This window comes from Abramis brama (assembly GCF_963993115.1).
Source record: "Abramis brama genome assembly, chromosome: 8".
NCBI lineage: Eukaryota > Metazoa > Chordata > Actinopteri > Cypriniformes > Leuciscidae > Abramis > Abramis brama.
Genome location: NC_139970.1, coordinates 7647063 through 7669460, shown reverse-complemented (window position 1 = coordinate 7669460; position 22398 = coordinate 7647063). Strand labels below are relative to the sequence as shown.

Below are 22398 nucleotides of genomic sequence, written 5' to 3'. Positions count from 1 at the left end.
ACAAAGAGACAATAAAATCAAGAATAAAAGACATTCCCATATCTGCCAGAAGTGTTGAACGACGCATCAAAGAAATGGCTGAAAACTTAAGAGCGCAGCAGACAGGTGGTTTGAAAGAAGCCATGGTATTTAGCGTTGCACTTGATGAGAGTGTGGATGTAAATGACATGCCACGTTTGGCAGTCGTGGCAAGATACGGTGATGTGACTGTAAGAGAGGAACTATGTTGCTTAAAGCCAATGCCTGAAACAACAAAAGCTGAGGACATAGCAAGAGTTTTTCTGGATCATTTTGAGGAGCGAGTGATTGACATTAGCAAGATTTTTGCAGTGACAACAGATGGTGCCCCCGCCATGGTCGGGAAACAGCGGGGAGCAGTCACATTAATCGAGGAACAAGTTGGTCACCCCTCATGAAACTTCACTGCATAATACACCAAGAAAATTTTTGTGCAAAAATGTCAAATTCAGATCTTAATGAGGTTATGGCTACAGTGGTGAAAGTTGTTAACTTCATAGTTAAGCGATCTGCTCTAACACACCGACAGTTCACATCTCTGCTCGAGGAACTCTCCACACAGCAGTCAGGTGGCTAAGCTGCGGGAAAGTTTTGGAGCGGTTTGTCAGCTGCTTTGATGCTATAAAGGCCTTCCTGGCTGAAAAAGGCCAAGACTATCCCGAACTGCAGGACGAGGAATGGGTTGTGAAACTTATGTTTCTCACGGACATTACGGGACACCTAAACGAGCTAAATCTCCGCCTGCAAGGTGCAGGGCAAACAGTTTTGGACATGTATGACACATGGGCTGCTTTTGTTGGAAAGCTGACAATTTTTTCAAGCGACATTGCCACCTCCACTTTCCGCTACTTTCCGCACTTTCTGCATGATCACGGGACTTGCATCTTCACCTGCTGGATATCTGTACCAGATAAGTTTTGCTGTCTCAGGAAGACTGCATTGGCTTTGCTGACAGTCTTCGGATCAACATATCTCTGTGAGCAGATATTCTCACATATGAAGAGCGTGCTCAGCCCCTCCCACAGTCATTTGACAACTGACCACTCTGAAGCTTGTGTGCAACTTAAAGTGACTAAATACGAACCCCAAATTATGGAGCTCAGCAAAGAAAAGCAGGGCCAGGGATCACATTGACTGGTAAGCATCTGTTTAATGTAGCACACGACTTTACATACAAGGGCTCTGTCCCAGTCTCTTTTTTCATGTCAGATGTGGATGTTTTCATGGCAGCATTCTTGTATATAGTGTTTGTTACACTTAATTCTCCCTTTGTGACATTTGCTGCCATGCAACCTTTTTGAAATGAGGGAATATGCAAGCAGTATGCAAAATGGGAACTACATATACATGTAAAAAAAAAGAAAAATACACAGCATTATTGTATAGTTCTCATATGTCTGTTACTCTTAATTCTCCTGTTTTGACATTTACTGCCATTATAACTGAGTGAAATTTAAGATGATAAAAAAGATTGGTGTAATGTTGGTAAGGTTAATGATTTCAACTCAGATGTTGATGTTTTTATAAGGATGGCAGCCTTGTATCATATCAAACTACAGATTCCCTGGATATTAAACTTTTGATGTGATGTCATAATTAAACTTAATGTTAACATGGCACACTAATAAACAAGAAATTTTGAAAAGGACACTTCATATCAAAAAGGTTGCCGAACCCTGTTCTAAAGCCTTACTGTCGGAAACTCCTCTCCGCGTCATGCCTAAAAACGCCCCTTAGCTGTTCTTAATTCACTGTAAATCATGGCTTTGCAGGGCTTATTGCTTTATTCTATAATGAGGACAGAACTGTTTGTGTATATAATCTATATAATTGTTTGTATGTCCAATTGTAAGTACTACTGACTCACCATAGCTTTAACTTTCCAACAACAACAACAAAAAAAAAAAATCTAATTTAGGATATTCCCAAATGTACCCTAAGGGACATTTTGTCACATTTATCTGACTTCTGGGGCTAAACCTGACCCCAGATGATAGCTACAAGTCACTATTATATTATAATAGTAGTAGTAGTAGTAGTAATATTAGTAGTAATAATGTGATCACTATATATAATTTGTTCAATTTAAAACAGCTGTTTTCTATGTGAATATATTGTAAACTGTAATTCATTCCTGTGATCAAAGCTGAATTTTCTGCATCATTACTCCAGTCTTCAGCAAAAGCAGTTTATGCTTAACTTGCTACTGTAGCCAACACAGCACAACACAACACAACACAACACAACACAACACAACACAACACAACACAACACAACACAAAAAAACTTCCTTTTTCTTGACAAACTCATTGGAACAATTTCCGCTGCATCTCTTTTGTCAGATGACGTATGTTTCGATGAGCCAGCATATGTGTTTTTTTTTCATTTGTTTTTTTCATTGGTTTTGTTTTTTAAACTGTCACCCAGGCTGTGCGAGGTCAGTGTGTGGTGGAGTGACTGATGGAGACCGAAGTGGACACCATTGAAGGAAAGGCCTCTGTATTCAGCCAGGCAAACTCTCTTTATGACAACAACATGAAGCTCTTTGAGGCCGAGCGAGCAAAGAACTTCCAGCAAAGCGGTGAGTCTCGAGCAGACTGACACTGTTCACATTCAAATATGCTTCAAAATTTGTGTGTATTTCTGGAATGTTTTATTCTGATCAATCATGACATTCAGTGCTCTGATATTTCATAATATTGATTGACTGTTGTTGGTCATGGAAAGCTATGTATTGTAACTTAAAATAGTGCTAATCCCTCATATCATATCACTTATAATGGACTTATGAAATCAGTTTTCTGTAGTTTAATCCAGAGTTCTGCATTGCTTGTTACAGAGCCGACGCCGAAGAAGCCAGGGAAGAGATGTCACTGTATTCCTGTTCTCATAGTGTTTCTCCTGCTGCTGATTGCAATGAATTCTGTGCTGGCCTATAAAGGTAAGATGGAACTGAAATAAATTCACATTTAAAAAGTATAACTTTATAAATGTCCTTGCATTATATACAAAATGTCAAACCAAGTGGCATTGATTTTAAACCATGCAAGTTTTAGGGTTTAAATAATTACATTATAAATAAACTTAAAATGAAGAAGCATTGTGACCTTTTGTTGCTGTCAGATGTCAATGGATCATGGTGATAGTTAAAGTGATTTCTACACCTGTGGTTTCTCTGAGATGAGTCTGGTTTAAAAATTCCACTAATAATCACCAAAAGCTCTACTATTAACAATAATTGAGAATCTGCCATGATTTCAATCGTTAAAGGGGTCATGAAATGCATTTTCAGATCTATACTTTATATTTACTGTCTTTAACAACTACAGTATGTACTAACATTTAAATTAATAATTTGATACAATGCACTTATTGTGTACGATACATGCTTTTACACTGTACTTATATTTAAAACATACCCGCATGTAATTACAGCTGTTATTAATTTCTGTACATCTATAATGACTCTGTTGACCTTCTCTTACCCCTTAACCTTAAGCCCTTTTATATCACATCACCCTTCCTTACGAGTTACTTAACAAATGTAACATTGAACTGTGAAATTACAATAGTCAGAAAACAACATTTGTTTTACTTTTTTTTTTTTTTCATGAATGTCTTTCTTTATCTTGCAAAGTCCTTGAATCTCTTAGGAGTTGTGACAATTCGTCCACTCGTGTTTGCACTCTTTTTGGTGAGCTAACTGTAGTGTGACTGGAATCAGACTCAGGTAGATCAGCACTGTACTGTCTGGGACGTTATCAGGCTCAGTTGCAAGTTGATTTTGACTATATGAACTTCATTTTTCCTCTTAGTTTGTTGAACTGAAGTAGATACTGCTTCAGTGTCACTGACTATAGGCATCAGGTATCGTCGATTTCGTCGAAGTACTCCAGTTTCAGATTGGATGAGGTAAGACCGTGGTGTTTCGCACTTTCTGAGAATAGTCCCAGATCTTATCCAACCTCTTTCAGCATCCAGCTTGACTGCAACAGAAGGCATTAGGTGTCGTCGATTTCGTCGAAGTACTCCAGTTTCAGATTGGATGAGGTAAGACCGTGGTGATTCGCACTTTCTGAGAATAGTCCCGGATCTTATCCAACCTCTTTCAGCATCCAGCTTGACTGCAACAGAAGTTCCAGGTAGAATCTCTGGTAATGTTCTGACACCGTTTCTTTTGTAATACTTCCTGTAGGTCCTTTTTGCCTTTTGATCAGCCTTTCTCACTTGCCACAGATCAGGCCATTCAGGTCGCAGGTGAGACTCCAATGTGGGAACTGTAGTTCTACCAGAAAGACTCGGGAGAATTATTTCAATTCAGCTCAGCAAGCTGATAATATACAAAGTCATTTGGCGTAGGCCCCGTCCGTAGTGCATAATCCGAGGGTATCGGATCTGCAATTCCTGCCTGAAGACGAAGGCAGGGGCGCAGCCGACCCCCCCGGGAGGTATGGACAGGACCATCCTGGTGGTGATGGGGAGGATGGGGGTAATCGTCGCTTCAGTATCTGCGAACTCAAACATGTGTAAGTACCGAGCTTTTATACAGTGAGCATAAAAATATGATTGGATAGAAGTGAAGGCAATAGGTGACGTAGTAATTGAGTCTTCCCGACAGAACTTATGCTAAAGCTTTCATTTCTTATTTGTCTTCCCATCATCAGCTGTGCTGGACTTACGCCTGTAGCTTGAATGGGTGTGGCTCTGTAGCTCATCAAAGCTGTGAATGGGTCAGACTGTTTCAGGATCCTTTTAGCTGTTTGCACAGCCCTATCAGCTTCTCCAGTTGACTGGGCATAATAAGGGCTCGAAGTAATGTGCTGAAAATCATAATCTCTAGCGGAGTCTTTGAAAGCACTTCCATTAAACTGTGGGTCGTTGTCAGTAAAGAGAACATTGGGACAGCCCCATCATGCAAACATGTTCTTTAAGCAAGCACGTGTTGTTTCACCTGACAAGTTCTGAAGGTGAGCAATGTCAATATATCTTGAAAAATAGTCCACGACTACCAAGTAATGTTGCTTATTCACCTCGCAGATATCAGCACCGATTCTCTCTCAAGGACGGTCTAGCAGTGAAGTGGTTAAAAGTGGCTCCTTCCTTTGAGTAGGTCTTGATTCTAGACAGTCCTTGCAGCTGTTAACTAGCTGCTGGATTTCCTGACAAGCCTGGCCACCACACACTACATCGGGCTCTCTCTCTACATTTCACAATGCCTTGGTGACCGCTGTGCAATCTTTGCAGTATGTCAGACCTCATATTTTGGGGAATTATGATCCTGTCATCATAAAGCAGTAGATCCTGGAAAATTGACAAATGATGGCGTGCACTGTAGTATGATTTCAAGGCTTGAGGGACATTAGCTGCATACCTGGGCCAGCCATCAGTCACATACTGCCTCACCTTTTGTAGCTCAGAATCCATCTCTGTCTCTCTTTTCACAGATTCCAGCTTTGTGGGAGAAATTGGCCATGCACCACTGATTGCATTCTCATAGGCTTCCACTTCTTGGACTAATTCAGAGACCACTTATGAAATGGTTGGCTGAGGGTGTTGTGAAAGAGTATCAGCGACCACCAGTTGTTTGCCAGGTACATATTGTGCGACAGGATTGTAACACATCATCCGCAGCAACAGCCTTTGACATCTCAGCGGAACTGAATCAAGATCCTTTGCATTGATCAGTGAAATCAGTGGCTTATGTTCGGTTTGCAGGATGAAACTTTCCAATCCATACAGAAACCGTGAGAATTTTTCACAGGACCACACGGCTGCCAGACACTCTTTTTCGATCTGGGTGTACCCTTTTTCAGCATCGGTCAGCACCCTGGAAACAGTAAGCCACTGGTTTCAGCTGTCCATCATGGTCCTGCAGCAAAACACCTCCTAGACCGTAGCTGCTCGCATCTGCACTGACGACTGTGGGCTTTGTAACATCATAGAATGCTAGCACAGGGGCTTTTGTGATTAGGCGTTTCACATTTTCAAAGGCCTCCTCTTGTACAGCACCCCAGTACCATACTACATCACGTTTCAACAGCTCGTTGAGAGGTCCAATAACCTCTGAGAGATGAGGAACATACCTGCCCAGGTAATGAATCATTCCTAGCATTCTCTGTAGGTCTGAGACGTTCTTTGGCTTTTCAAGGTGAGTGATAGCTTCGATTTTGGCTGTGTCTGGGCGAATTCCCTCTTAGTCTATGACATGTCCCAGGTACCTGAGTTGACTTTGACGTAACAGGCACTTTTCTGTGTTCAGTTTGAGACCAGCCCGGTCAATGGCTTCCAGAGCCTTCTGCAGTCGCTGCTCGTGTTCCTCTGGAGTGTTGCTAAATACTAAAATATCGTCCATGAAGACTGCAACTCCTTCAAGGTCTTTGAGGATTACCGACATTTCCCGTTGGAAGATTTTGGGTGCGCTGGTGATAACGAACGGTAACCTGCGGAAAAAATATCTTCCAAAAGGTGTAATGAACGTTGTCAGTTTAGCACAGTCCATATCCAGTGGAAACTGCCAGAAGCCACTAGCTGCATCGAGAAGTGAGAAAACTTTGGCGTGTGCTAGCCTAGGAAGGATGTCGTCAATTGTTGGCAGCACAAATTTCTCTCTTTTTACAGCTTTATTTAGTTGTTTTAGATCCACACAAATCTTTATTTGCCCTGTCTTCTTTGGAACGGCCACCATAGGGGCGCACCACTCAGTAGGATCAGTGATCTCCTCAACAACACCACATTGTACCATTCTCCCTAGCTCCGCCTTGACTTTTGGAAGCAAGGGCACGGACACCCGTCTTGCAGTGTGCATACTGTATGGTACAGCATCCTCTTTCAGGCAGATTTTAATGGGTTTTGTCTTCACTAATCCCAGTTCAGAAAAATAAATGGGTTGGAGCTCTTCTAGCCTCTTAACTAAACCCATTTCACTTGCTGCATCACAACCAAGGAGATTGTTTACATGGGGACCAGTCACCACAAATGCTTCAAAAAATATACTGCTCATCTTTAAAGGTAGTCTTAGCTCTGAACTGACCTTTGCATTGCAATGTTCCCCCTGGGCTCTCAAGTTTCACATTGAGTTTGTTAAGTTTTGGTTTGCACTTCAAAACTGAGAAGGTTTTCTCAGAAATGACACTTATGTCAGCGCCTGTGTCAATTTTAAAGTCTATGTCTGTGCCCTGAATTGGGAGTGTGACAATCCAAGCTCCACTTTTGTCATCAATGTGAGTTAACTCACCCAGGAAATGTGTTACATTGCTGCCCTCTTGTGGTCTGCTGACATCATGGACTTCTCGGGTTCTACAGACTGCAGCGAAATGACCCTTTTTTCTGCATTTGCGACACTCAACACTTTTTGCTGGACAAATTTCACCTTTTCCATGATTTCTGCCACATCTTTTACATCTCCAGTCAGAAACACCACCGGCCACCTCGCTGATTTGAGCACTGACGCTGGCAGCCTGTTCAGTAACGTGTCCACGGACTTGTTCAGACTGCCTCATGAGCTCTACGGCATTTCTGAGTGTCAATTCGGGTATTAATTGGAGCTTTTCTGACAGCTTTCGGTCCTGAATCCCGATCACGAGCCTGTGGCGAATATTTTCATCTTTAGCAGCACCAAAGTCACACGTGTTTGCTAGCTTGTGGAGGCTACGAATATACTCTTCGGCCATTTCACCTGGCTGTTGAGCTCTCGTGTGGAATCGTGCGCACTCGTGAATAACATTAACTTTGGGTACAAAGTAGTCATCAAGCTTCCTTATCACAGTTTCATAGTCCTCTCGTTCTTCCTCCCCAAACGTAAATGTCTGATACACTTTTTCAGCTTCTTTTCCCAATGAATAAAGCAGTGTACAGACCTGTACTTCAGCCTCTTCCTTATCAAGTTTAGTGGCGATCCTGTAGCGGCGAAATCTCTGACGCCATTCTGGCCATCGTTCGGGGTAACCAAAATCAAAACTGTGCGGGGGCTGAAACTTTGCCATGGTGTTAACAGCGCTTCACTTCTGGCACCATGTAATGTTCCAATAAAGCAACTTAGTTTCTCAAAGTCTGAGCTTTATTAACATTAAGCTTTGACTGTAAGTTACATGCAAACACACAATGTGACTACTCTTAGGAAAACTGCAGACTCGCGTCTCATTTGGATGTCTGCAACTTAACTCCTAGCAAACACTCGGTCGCCACCTAATGGACTAAAGACACATTACATATAACAACGATATAAACTGTTTTATATCACACCCTTAACCCTACACATACTACCAAACCTGTCCTAACCTCACCTGTATCACCTCAATAGCAGCACAAGTATTTTAGAAAATCGTTACATCAAGAATGGGGAGATTTCAAATCTTGCCGCTTCATAAGGGTGGAAAACAAAAACACATATTTGAGTAATATTTAAGGTGTGAAAGTTTCAGTATGATTTTGTTTATGTGGAAATATCAAGAAAATTTTGATTTTCCATTTCATGACCACTTTAAAGCATTTTGTCTGGAGACACCATAGGTGTGTCTCACATAATTAAGGTTATCATTTTCCTTTATATTTCATAGTCATGGTTTGTCCACCTGGTCCACCTGGAACACCTGGAACACCTGGATTACAAGGTAACTGTGTACTGTGACAATGCCTTGAAAGTAGTGTCACTCAGTCACCCTCTCACTCTAATTTAACATTAGTAGATTGCAATATTTAGGAAATAGTTAATAAGGGAGATAATCGTGACTTATTTGCCCAAAGCTTGGCTACAACTATCAGCGTGAGGCATCAGCTTGAACAATTCAAAGAGTTTAAAATTCAGTAGAACAACTTATTAAAAGTTATTTGAACAATTCATTTAAAATCTAGCTGTTTTTAAAGGGGTATGTTAGCAGACTATGCTAATATAACTGTTCCTACTCGCACCACTCCGAACGGGATTCGTCAACTAGGCCACTTAAAGCCAAAGCCCCTTGAAGTTTCACCTGCACAGCTCTTTCTAGCTGGCCTCCAGTACACACACCACCCTGAACGTCACTCCACTCCGGGTCACGGCACCAATATAACGGGTCCTACTCGCACCTCTCCGAACAGGATTCGAACCATCGTCAACTAGGGCGCTTAAAACTACTGCCTCTTGTGCATCTCTTGAGGTTCACCTGCACAGCTCTTACTAGCTGGCCTCCAGTACACACACCGCCCTGAACGTCACTCCACTCCGGGTCACGGCACCAATGCAACCGGTCCTACTCGCACCGCTCCTAACAGGATTCAAGCCATTATCAACCAGCATGGGAAGGCAGAGGAGTGAGGTTTTACCTGCACAGCTCTTCCTAGCTAGAGTCCAGAAGGATACCAAACATCTGTGAGGCACCCTAAATCTCTGAGATCCTCTCCCCAGTTAAAAGGGGTGAAAATTGGCTAATTTGCATCTCTGATTTTGAACCCAGCAGCAGATCTCAGTGACCAGAATAGAGCCAATCGCTTTCCACATCTTTCATAATCTGTGTGGTTTTAGTTTTCCTGCTGGTCAAAACAGACTTAAACACTGAACTAAAGCTGTCATTTGACCTTTGGTGTCTTCCATCCTTTTTTCCAACAGATGCGTGTGAATAGTATTTTGTCATTGTTATGTCATGCTTTGAGCAGTCAGTTGTTATACTCCAGCTGTGCTCTGTATTAGGTTCTCCTGGAATACCAGGGAACCCAGGACAGAAAGGAGGCCTTGGCTCACCAGGTTAGTGTATTTTTGTATATCTGTATGAATTTGTATGCATATGTGTATGGGTGTGAGTGCTCTTGAGAAGCATGTGTGAGTATTGTGCTCTTCATTTTTCGTCAGTTTTAACGAGCTGCATAGGCTTAGGAAATAATTGTACGTTAGTAATGCTAAAGCATTCATTTCTTTGGTGTACACAAAGAAAATGCTGCAAAACAATGAAATTAATTGAAAATGATTGTATTTATTTCAGGGAGGGTAGGTGAGCCTGGAGCTCCAGGTGAAAAAGGACAGAGAGGAGACCCAGGTCTCGCAGGCATAAAGGGAATGGTTGGCGCTCCGGGTGCACCTGGTAATCGCCTCCTTACTTTCACACACGTCTCATCCCAGTATAGCAGATCCACATCTCTCCCTGACTGTATTTATTTCTGCCTCCAGGTGTTTCAGGCTTAAAAGGGGATCCAGGAGAGAGAGGAATACAAGGTGCCTGATTATTATGATGAAAGGCCACCTTAATAATTCATACTGTAATAAAACAGAAAATATATGTTGTTGAAATGCCTTGCACATTTTTCCATGCTGTAAGAGTTTTATACTGCTCTAATGACTACTGCTCTGCGCACACAAGGTTTACCTGGGAATGACGGTCGTCCAGGTGCCGATGGAAAGAATGGTTTGGCAGGAACACCAGGGGCCCGTGGAAATCCAGGTACTTCTTGTAAGATAAATCTGACCCGAATGATTTGATAGTTAGTTTATAGCTGCTTATTACTACTACTGATAGAAAATAAGTTTTTTTTACAGTGTAGTGCAGTTGTGCAAAAGGACAACCACACCACAAAACCACTTTAACCTGTTTAGTCTGAACAGTAGTAATAGTGATGCTTTCCTTATTACACACCACTAAAACTAAATCTCAGTCAAAGCCACACTTGACTATCTGCATTTTGTCACTTTTTGATACCTTGTACTTGAAATCTCTCTTCCTCAGGGCCTAAAGGAGACCAAGGTCCCAGTGGTGAGCGAGGAGGGCAGGGACCTCCAGGTGTAAGTGGTAAGAAAGCTTTTGGAAAGAAACAATACAACACTACTTAAAGGTATTTAGCAGTGACAGTGTCAGGCTTTTTTATTTACAACAAAATAATCTAATTGTATGGTCCAAATGTAATATAACACTGCAATATTTAATTCAATTCAATTCAAATTTATTTGTATATCGCTTTTCACAATACACATTGTTTCAAAGCAGCTTTACAGAAAGTGCATTTCAGAAATGTACATAGAAAAATAAAGTTAGTTAATCATGTATTAATTTAGGGCATAACATCGCTGGCGTCGAGTCGTCTCTTCACAGGCGTCAAGTCGTCTCTTCACAGGCGTTGAGTCGTCTCTTCACAGGCATCGAGTCATCTCTTCACAGGCGTCGAGTCGTCTCTTCACAGGCGTCGAGTCGTCTCTTCACAGGCGTCGAGTCATCTCTTCACAGGCGTCGAGTCGTCTCTTCACAGGCGTCGAGTTGTCTCTTCACAGGTGTTGGGGCATCTGAAGTCTCCATGAGAGGCTGGATACAAACTGGAGCTGACAAACTACTAGCGTCCCGAGATAACAACAGAAGAGCAGATGGGAAATAATTAGCATAGCTGCTGTTCATAATATTAATGCATTTGATCCGATTTGGTATAAAAGGTAATCATGTGAATGCTTGGCTAAAGAGATGCGTCTTTAATCTAGTTTTAAACTGGGACAGCGAGTCTGAGCCTCGAACAATATCAGGAAGGCCATTCCAGAGTTTAGGAGCTAAATGTGAAAACGCCCTCCCTCCTTTAGTGGACTTATGGCGCTTTTCCACTGCATGGTACGGCTCGGTTCGGCTCGGTACGGTTCGACTCGGGCCTGAACGGTTCGGCTCGCTTCGCTTTTCCACTGCGTGGTACGACTCGACTCGGTACGGAACAGTTCGGTTCGCTTTAGCTCGGTTGCTTTTCCACTGCAGTTAGTACCGCTTCAAAGTGGGTGGGACTGATCGTTATAGTTGCCGTCTCTACTGCCATGACATCATCATATTAAATGCGAATTTTTCATTCCGTGTTTCCCCATCCACTCCTCGGCAACCAACGAGAGGAACGTCTGCACCTCGTCCACTGACCACGATTCAGCCATTTCTTTTTTGAAGTTTATACTCTTTTTTTTTTTAAAGCAAATACTTTTAAAACAGGCGCTACAGTGTTGGCTGTTGTCTACTGGCTATTTAAATCTAGCGGGTTTAGTGTCTCGTGTCGTAAATACAATGACGATGGTAGTGATGATTCTGTCTGACCAATCAGTGATCTGCAGTGTTTTCACGTCACATTTTAGTATCGGTACGGTACGCTTGGAACCTCAACAGAGGTGGTACCATTTAAAGCGAGCCGAAGCGAGCCGTACCGTACCGTACCATGCAGTGGAAATGCGCCATAAGTGAGCCGTACCGAACCGAGCCGTACCGTACCATGCAGTGGAAAAGCGCCAAAGCGTGCCGTACTGAACCGAGCCGTACCGTACCATGCAGTGGAAAAGCGCCATTAGATATCCTAGGAATGACCAGAAGCCTCGAATTTAGTGATCTTAAAGAGCGCGATGGATTGTAGGGTGATAGAAGATCCGTTAAATACACTGGAGCTAAACCATTTAGGGCTTTATAGGTCAGTAGTAATACTTTGTAATTGATACGGAACTTAATAGGTAACCAGTGTAGAAACGATAGAATTGGTGTTATATGATCATATTTTCTTGACCTAGTAAGAACTCTAGCAGCTGCATTTTGGACTAACTGTAGCTTGTTTATTGAGGATGCAGGACAACCAGCTAATAAAGCATTACAGTAATCTAGTCTCGAGGTCATGAATGCATGAACTAACTTTTCTGCATCAGAAACAGATAGCATGTTACGTAGCTTAGCAATGTTTCTAAGGTGGAAAAAGGCTGTTCTTGTAACATATGAAATATGATTTTCGAAAGACAAGTTGCGGTCTAGTATAACACCCAGGTCTTTTACTGTAGTGGATAAAGTAACAGGACATCCTTCTAAATTAAAGTTGTATTGTAAGAGGTTTTGTGGGCAGTTTTTTGGACCAATAAGTAATACCTCCGTTTTATCTGAATTTATTAGCAGAAAATTACACGTCATCCAGTATTTTATATCTTTAACACACTCTGTCAATTTAGATAATTTAGCGTTTTCATCTGGTCGTGATGAAATATATAACTGAGTGTCATCAGCATAACAGTGGAAACTAATTCTATGTTTTCTTATAATATTACCAAGTGGCAGCATATATATTGAGAATAGCAGAGGGCCTAACACAGATCCTTGCGGCACTCCATAGTTTACTGACGTTCTCTTCGATTGTTTCCCATTTAAACAGACAAAATGGTAGCGGTCTGATAAGTACGATCTAAACCAGTTTAATGCCTGTCCCTGAACACCAGTGTAATTTTGTAGTCGATCTAGGAGTATTTTATGATCTATAGTGTCGAACGCAGCGCTAAGATAGAGTAAAACTAATATTGAGATACAGCCTTGGTCAAAAGCTAGAAGTAAATCATTTGTAATTTTAACGAGCGCAGTTTCTGTGCTATGATGCGGTCTGAATCCTGACTGAAATTTTTCATAGATATAATTTTCTTGCAAGAAAGAGCACAATTGAGCGGACACAACTTTTTCTAGTATTTTAGACATAAATGGAAGATTTGAAATCGATCTGTAATTTGCTAGGTTATTATGATCTAATTGTGGTTTCTTAATGAGAGGTTTTATAACTGCCAACTTGAATATTCTTGGAACATGACCTAAAGATAAAGACGAGTTAATAATATTGAGAAGAGGCTCTTCCACTACAGGTAACACTTCTTTCAGTAGTTTAGTGGGTATTGGATCTAATAAACAAGTTGTTGGATTAGATGGAAAGATAAGTTTATTTAGCTCTTCCTGTCCTATAGTTGTAAAGCGCTGTAGATGTTCTTGAGGGGCGGTAATTGAGGCTGAATCATTAGACACCATTAAAGATTGTACATTTACAATTGTGTTTCTGATGCTTTCTATTTTCTCAGTGAAGAAATTCATAAAATCATTACTACTACACTGTAACGGAATATTTTGCTCAGGTGATGTCTGTTTATTTGTCAGTCTAGCCACGGTGGTAAATAAAAACCTTGGATTATTTTGGTTATTTTCTATTAGTTTGTGGAGATGCTCAGCCCTGGCTGCTTTTAGGGCCTTTTTATAACGTGACATACTGTCTTTCCACGCAAGTCTAAAGACCTCTAAATTAGTTTGTTTCCATTTACTCTCTAAATTATGGGTTTCTCTCTTGATAACATGCGTAGCACTGTTGTACCATGGTGCTTTAGTTTTCTCTCTAACCTTTTTTAATCTAATTGGTGCAACAATTTCTAATGTACTAGAGAAAATGGTGCTCATAGTGCTTCACTATAACAATATAACAATGAAGTTTACAGTGGATTTATAAATTAATTAAAAACATAAAAAAGCTAAACACACCTGATTCAATTATTTGTTCTTCATTCTCTAGAAGTAGAGTTTAAAAACCTTGCTGTATTTTTGTGTAGTTAATTAAGAGAAGGTACACTGCCATCTTGCTCCGACAAAAGTGACTTGTCAAAAACTTACCAACTCGTAAATTTCCCTGGAGGACTTGAACTTACCAGTAGCCAGTCTTATGACAAATGACATAAAATCTGGTGTACTTTGATTTATCTGAAATAGCTGATACCACAATATTGGAGAAAGCTTATTGCACAGCAGTTTCATCCCAGAATCTATTATACGACAAACACAAAAGTACTCAAAAGTAAAAAGGAAAACATATGTGTTGACTTTCAAAGATAATACATTTTTCCAAAAACTACAGATTCTTTCACAGACAGTAATTACCTTCAAGTCACTGAACTCTACCACAAATTGGCAACTTCATTAAATACAGAGATTATAGTTTTTCCTCACAAGTGCTCATTGTATCATCCTGGTACCCTCTAAATGTGACTTTTATTTTCAGGCAGAATGGTGCACCCATGAAGTTTCATAATTCCTCATTCATTTGGGCCCTAACCTGTGGTTGATTGGTCTTTTAGGGCCTCCTGGTCCACAGGGACCTCCTGGAGAAAAAGGCTCGCCTGTGTGGTTTTAGTGCTCCCTGCTGGTCAAAACAGACATAAACACTGAACTGAACTAAAGCTGTCATTTGACCTTTGGTGTCTTCCATCCTTTTTTCCAACAGATGCGTGTGAATAGTATTTTGTCATTGTTATGTCATGCTTTGAGTAGTCAGTTTTTATACTCCAGCTGTGCTCTGTATTAGGTTCTCCTGGAATACCAGGGAACCCAGGACAGAAAGGAGGCCTTGGCTCACCAGGTTAGTGTATTTTTGTATATCTGTATGAAATTGTATGCATATGTGTATGGGTGTGAGTGCTCTTGAGAAGCATGTGTGAGTATTATGCTCTTCATTTTTTGTCAGTGTTAACGAGCTGCGTAGGCTTAGGAAATAATTGTACGTTAGTAATGCTAAAGCATTCACTTCTTTGGTGTACACAAAGAAAATGCTGCAAAACAATGAAATTAATTTAAAATGATTGTATTTATTTCAGGGAGGGTAGGTGAGCCTGGAGCTCCAGGTGAAAAAGGACAGAGAGGAGACCCAGGTCTCGCAGGCGTAAAGGGAATGGTTGGCGCTCCGGGTGCACCTGGTAATCGCCTCCTTACTTTCACACACGTCTCATCCCAGTATAGCAGATCCACATCTCTCCCTGACTGTATTTATTTCTGTCTCCAGGTGTTTCAGGCTTAAAGGGGGATCCAGGAGAGAGAGGAATACAAGGTGCCTGATTATTATGATGAAAGGCCACCTTAATAATTCATACTGTAATAAAACAGAAAATATGTGTTGTGGAAATGCCTTGCACATTTTTCCATGCTGTAAGAGTTTTATACTGCTCTAATGACTACTGCTCTGTGCACACAAGGTTTACCTGGGAATGACGGTCGTCCAGGTGCCGATGGAAAGAATGGTTTGGCAGGAACATCAGGGGCCCGTGGAAATCCAGGTACTTCTTAAAAGATAAATCTGACCCAAATTATTTGATAGTTTGTTTATAGCTGCTAATTACTACTACTGATAAAAAATACGATTTTTTTTACAGTGTAGTGCAGTTGTGCAAAAGTACAACCACACCACAAAACCACTTTAATCTGTTTAGTCTGAACAGTAGTAATAGTGATGCTTTCCTTATTAAAGGAGTAGTTCACTTTTAAAAAAACTTTTGCTGATAATTTACTCACCCCCATGTCATCCAAGATGTCCATGTCTTTCTTTCTTCAGTCGAAAAGAAATTAAGGTTTTTGATGAAAACATTCCAGGATTTCCCCCCATATAATGGACTTCAATGGGACCCAAACGGTTCAAGGTCCAAATGACAGTTTCAGTGCAGCTTCAAAGGGCTTTAAACGATACCAGGCGATGAATAAGGGTCTTATCTAGCGAAACGATCGGTCATTTCAAAAATAAATAAAAAAGTTTAAGTTTTATAAGCACAAATGCTCGCCTTGCTCTGTTCTGTGATGCGCGTTCGTGACATCACGTAATACGCAATTACGTTGAAAAGGTCACGTTTGACGTGTTTAAAAATGTGCGGAAGGAGGACCATATACACATATTCAAACGTATTTGTGTCAGTTTATCGTTTAAAATGCCCATTTCGTGTGCGTATCCTGGGTGCTTTAATATTAAAAAGCCTAAAAGAACATTTTCTTCAGGACAAAATTTTTTCAAGCGTGACCTTTTCAACGTAATTGCGTATTACGTGACGTCACGAACGCGCATCACAGAACAGAGCAAGGCGAGCATTTGTGCTTATAAAACTTTAACTTTTTTATTTATTTTTGAAATGACCGATTGTTTCGCTAGATAAGACCCTTATTCATCGCCTGGTATCGTTTAAAGCCCTTTGAAGCTGCACTGAAACTGTCATTTGGACCTTGAACCGTTTGGGTCCCATTGAAGTCCATTATATGGGGGAAAATCCTGGAATGTTTTCATCAAAAACCTTAATTTCTTTTCGACTGAAGAAAGAAAGACATGGACATCTTGGATGACATGGGGGTGAGTAAATTATCAGCAAAAGTTTTTTTAAAAGTGAACTACTCCTTTAAACACCACTAAAACTAAATCTCAGTCAAAGCCACACTTGACTATCTGCATTTTGTCACTTTTTGATACCTTGTACTTGAAATCTCTCTTCCTCAGGGCCTAAAGGAGACCAAGGTCCCAGTGGTGAGCGAGGAGGGCAGGGACCTCCAGGTGTAAGAGGTAAGAAAGCTTTTGGAAAGAAACAATACAACACTACTTAAAGGTATTTAGCAGTGACATTGTCAGGCTTTTTTATTTACAACAAAATAATCTAATTGCATGTTCCAGATGTAATATAACACTGCATTATAACAATGTAACAATGAAGTTTACAGTGGATTTATAAATTAATTAAAAACATAAAAAAGCAAAACACACCTGATTCAATTATTTGTTCTTCATTCTCTAGAAGTAGAGTTTAAAAACCTTGCTGTATTTTTGTGTAGTTAATTAAGAGAAGGTACATAAAATCTGGTGTACTTTGATTTATCTGAAATAGCTGATACCACAATATTGGAGAAAGCTTATTGCACAGCAGTTTCATTCCAGAATCTATTATACGGCAAACACAAAATTACTCAAAAGGAAAAAGGAAAACATATGTCTTGACTTTCAAAGACAATAGGTTTTTCCAAAAACTACAGATTCTTTCACAGACAGTAATTACCTCCAAGTCACTAAACTCTACCACAACTTGGCAACTTCATTAAATACAGAGATTATAGTTTTTCCTCACAAGTGCTTATTGTATCATCCTGGTACCTTGTAAATGTGTTTTCAGGCAGAATGGTGCACCCATTAAGTTTCATAATTCCTCATTCATTTGGGCCCTAACCTGTGGTTGATTGGTCTTTTAGGGCCTCCTGGTCCACAGGGACCTCCTGGCCTGCGAGGACCACCTGGAGAAAAAGGCTCACCTGGACCAAAGGGAGACAGTGGCCTTGGCCTTCAAGGTATTGTAGGAGTGCTAAGAACATATGCCCATAAAAGTGATATATGCTGTTGCCAATAATTTTGGGTAAATAATTGTTTTCAGGGCGCCCAGGACAACAGGGGGTAAAGGGAGATCGAGGCTTGCCAGGTAAATAAAGACAAACATGAAAACAGATGATAAACATTGGGTTTATATCATGCAGTCGTCATCTGAGTTCGATGTTGTATGTAGGTGTCCCAGGATCTCGGGGTCTGAATGGAATAAAGGGCAGTAAAGGGGATTCAGGTGGGTTTATTAAAAAGTTTATTAATGACAAAGAAGGCAACATCCATCTGTGTCTGTTTCTTGACTTTCTTCCTTTCCTCTTACCCTATTCTCTCCCAGGGCAAAAGGGAAATCAAGGTATGTTTTGGCATATTTTGTGTGTATCTACGATATCTGTGAGTGCACAGCATCTATTTGAATAATAAACTGTTTTGCAAGTGAATTGATTGTATGTACATGTATGATGGTCTTAAACAGGTACGAAGGGTGAGAAGGGTGATGTAGGACCCTAGGGTGGTGTGCCTGGTAATATCCATAAATACTGATCCATCTCTCTGAACTACTGTGTGTCACTAGCTATGTTTCCATCCAAAGTTGCAGATTTAACTTGTGTGCAAAATTGCATAAAACATTTGTGAATAAAGCAACGTTTCCATCCCATGTGTTCAAGAGAGCAAAATCATCACTTGCTGGGAAATTGGCACATTATATCTGTAATAAAACCGTAAGTTGCTGCAATCAGGCTCTGTTTCCCTCCATCATAAATGAGTTTGTCTCAGAGCGTCAGACGAAACACAATAAACACTGTCATGTTCTCTTGCGTTCGGATGCTGGTGTTAGGAAATGCAGTCGTGTGAGACGCTTCCGGAGGAATTAAACCAAATCATTCTGATGACAGTCTTTGACTCAGGCGTTTCAGAAACACCAAACCAACAGTTGAGATGCTCCAGTTATCCAATCACAGCCTCTGCTGAGGCAAAGTCACATGAGGTTATTCCCAAATAAGCAATGGTTCTGAGGCACTCAAAAGGAATATAGGTTTAAAAAGCCTTTATTTAAACTTGGCTATCCATTAAAAAACATGCCAACATGTTTCGGCCTCTGTGGCCTTCTTCAGGGCAAATTCAAAATGGCAGTCTATAGACTGCATACTATATATCTGCATGGGGTCACATGACCTAGAAGCACAGGTGCTCATCTGCACATATCATCTGACTGCAAGCAATTACAACAAGTTACTTTAGATAAGTCACATTTTCACATCAGGATAGTTTAAAATATCAATAGATACATGTAGCAAAAGGTTACTTTATATAAGACAAGTTACAGAAAAAAAAAAGTTACATTGTGAAAAAGATTACATTTTATTTCATGCTCTAATAAATATGTGCAGTCTCAGATATTAAATAATTTTACACTTTCTATATTTTACCACTTTCCACATCAAGTAGGTACCTCCGGCAGTACATCTCTCAAGACAGTATCACTTTTTATTATGTCCCAATTCTTCTTGATTATTTGCTTTATCTTATTGGCTTGACTACTGTATTGTGTAACAAAATAAACTTGATTTTGCTCTTGTTGTCGCCTCTGTTTCTAAACCAACAGCTGTTCTCTACTAATTTCTTTAACTCTATTATAGGCTGTATCTAAGGTCTTGTGTTTATATCCTCTTTTCTTAAACCTTTGAACCATGTCTTGAGCATTTTTATCAAAAATGTCTTCAGAATCACATATGCGTTTAATCCTTTGAAATTGGCCAAAAGGGATATTCTCTATTAACCAAGGTGGGTGGTAACTTTCTGCCCTCAGTATGGTATTCCGATCAGTGGGTTTTCTAAACACGGACGTGTGCAATTCACCTTTGTCATCTTTTGATATCTCCAGATGGATATTTGTTAATGAGAACTCTAGACTGAGCTTCAAATTAGGATTAGTGTTATTAAGATACGCATGAAACTGTAGCAGCTCTTGCTGTGACCCAGACCATATAAGAAGAACATCGTCGATATATCTACCCCACCATACAATCTTATTAACATACTCATTTAGACTCGAATAGACAAATGTTTCCTCCCAGATACCCATAAACAGATTTGAGTAATTTGGTGCAAAGCAAGCTCCCATTGCTGTACCTTTTATCTGCTTAAAGAATCTGTTTTGGAATAAGAAAACATTGTTAGTTAATGTCCATTCTGTTAGTTTTAAGATAAACTCTGCTGGGGGCATCTGTTCTGGCTCCGTTCTGTGAACGTCGGGACCTGTTTTACTCTTCACTCTGAAAAATGGCAACTGGATCTTTTTCCTACTCCAAAGAAGAGGGTGAGAATATCATTGTTTCAGAGACATTGTTTGACCGGATAGATACAGAGACTGCAGATGCAAAGAAAATATTTCTAGATCTAAAGAAACTTTCAGAAAAAGATTTGAAATTCAGACACAATCGAGAAACAGACACAGATGGATGTTGCCTTCTTTGTCATTAATAAACTTTTTAATAAACCCACCTGAATCCCCTTTACTGCTTACTTGTAATTGCTTGCAGTCAGATGATATGTGCAGATGAGCACCTGTGCTTCTAGGTCATGTGACCCCATGCAGATATATAGACTGCCATTTTGAATTTGCCCTGAAGAAGGCCACAGAGGCCGAAACATGTTGGCATGTTTTTTAATGGATAGCCAAGTTTAAATAAAGGCTTTTTAAACCTATATTCCATTTAAGTGCCTCAGAACCATTGTTTATTTGGGAAACATTTTTGGATCTCCAAACTGAAGAGCACCAGGAACACACCTCTCAATACCCAAGTAGCACTCCTAGTAACTCGTTTGTGGATCACATGAGGTTATTGTTGCTCTGCAAAGGTGTTTCTATCATAGTTTATGCACATCTAAATAAAAAATTACAAAATTATCCGCCGTGCAAGTTTTTATGCACATTTTTAGAATTTATGCACATCTTGGGGGCCTTAGAAGTCAGTTTTCTATACATACACATGCACTAACATTTGTATAGCATTTATGTACAAATAAAAAAGTTCCTGTGCAAAACTAAACTTGTAGTTAGGCACTGGTTTGGTATAATAAAAAAAGTCATTTTCACGCTGTGCAGGGCCTCACCACCCCTCTCGAATCAATGTAAATGGTATGGCCCGCAGGTCAGGTGCTTCTGCTGCGGATCTGCAGTGAATCAGTTGATGAGACAGGAGCTGGAGTGAGCCGTGATAGGAACTAGGAAGACGGGAAGAGTCATGTCTTTCCTTAAGAAAGGAAAATCAGGGGCTCAAAAACGAAAAGAAAAGAAGATTAAAGAGAGAAAGGCAAATGAGGGCAAGCAGTTGCTCACTCAGTTTTTTTAAAAGAAAGGTGAGCTCCAAAAGCATCATCGAGCATTGACATTGTTTTAACATAAATATCTACTCCAGGTAGAATAGCATACATTTATGTTCGTACTCTATTTGAATAATATACCAATACTTTATAGTATCACACCCTACATAGCGAGCAAACAATGTTTCTGGGTAAATAACAGGGAGTGAGAAGCAGACGGAGGCGGAGCTGGGAGTAGAGCCCGACCGATATGGATTTTTGGGCGCCGATGCCGATACCGATAAAAAAAAAGCCAGATACCGATATATCGGCCGATATTATTTATGTGTATATTATAATACAGTAGCAATATTATTTATGTGTATTATAGTACAGTAAGTTTGGACACACTTTCCAATTGGTGTGTACAAACTTTTGATGGGTACTGTATAGAATACACAGTATAAACAGAATAAATATATAAACGTTTTGCAATGATCACTCAAATGTGGTGATCAAACACTTGTGTGACAAAGATATGTAATGGAGGCAGGGTGAATGATAGAATGAGAATTTGAGCTGTAACCAAGCTAGTTTGCATTGCATTTTATATTATATTATATTCTAAATACTGTTGCATAATCTTCACTAAGGACTTTGTCTTTTAATTTAGTCACGTTATTTAAAACATAACTTGTATCAATAAATATATCAAAAGTGTCACTGACAAAACCTTATCTTCTATTTTTAATCTTAATTTCTCTAATATCTACCAGTGGAGGAAGAACTCAGATCTTTTTAGTAAAGTAAAATTAATAATATCATAATGAAAACGTTTATAATTACATATGTACAGTAGTTTTATACTATTTTAAATAAGTAGTAAGCAAAATGTACTAAACGTGAAACTAGGCTGGACCCGAATATTAGAATATTCGTTCGGTGGGTTGGTATTCGATTTGAAAATTTGACATTCGTTTTTTTTTTTTTTTCACATCTGGGATCCCCCGCGAAACGGTTCTCATTCGCGCTTGAATAAGGCCGGCGACACACTGACTGCGTGGCATGGCCGTTTTTATTTCGGCTCCCATGTTAACAGGTTGGAGTTTGCACACTGCCTGCGTGAGACGCGTCTCTCAGGCGCGGCTCGAGCCACGCGGAAAACGCATGCAAGCTAGAAACAGAACTGACGCGCAAGTGTTCCAGCAA

At 40.2% G+C, this 22398-nt stretch overlaps 2 protein-coding genes across 2 annotated transcripts in view; both read left to right on the top strand.

The window, feature by feature from the left end:
- Positions 1-22398, top strand: part of LOC311088944 (uncharacterized protein) — a 319691-nt gene that overhangs the window by 289651 nt on the left and 7642 nt on the right. The gene's annotated exons all lie outside the window — the stretch shown is intronic.
- On the top strand, positions 2453-18536 carry LOC311088947 (uncharacterized protein). The gene is made up of 18 exons (XM_084123345.1): positions 2453-2599; positions 2858-2959; positions 8574-8627; positions 9683-9736; positions 9972-10070; positions 10157-10201; positions 10347-10427; positions 10710-10772; positions 15076-15129; positions 15365-15463; positions 15550-15594; positions 15740-15820; positions 17020-17082; positions 17760-17855; positions 17939-17983; positions 18068-18121; positions 18221-18238; positions 18359-18536. The coding sequence occupies exons 1-18, from the start codon at positions 2479-2481 to the stop codon at positions 18391-18393; spliced, it is 1209 nt and encodes a 402-aa protein (XP_083979471.1). The 5' UTR covers positions 2453-2478; the 3' UTR covers positions 18394-18536.

Excerpts from the sequence above, each read along its gene's own strand:
- LOC311088947 (XM_084123345.1), top strand. The coding sequence starts at position 2,479 with ATGGAGACCGAAGTGGACACCATTGAAGGAAAGGCCTCTGTATTCAGC. Across the intron at positions 2,600-2,857 it reads AAAGAACTTCCAGCAAAGCG|AGCCGACGCCGAAGAAGCCA; the intron begins GTGAGTCTCGAG and ends TGCTTGTTACAG. Across the intron at positions 8,628-9,682 it reads TGGAACACCTGGATTACAAG|GTTCTCCTGGAATACCAGGG; the intron begins GTAACTGTGTAC and ends GCTCTGTATTAG.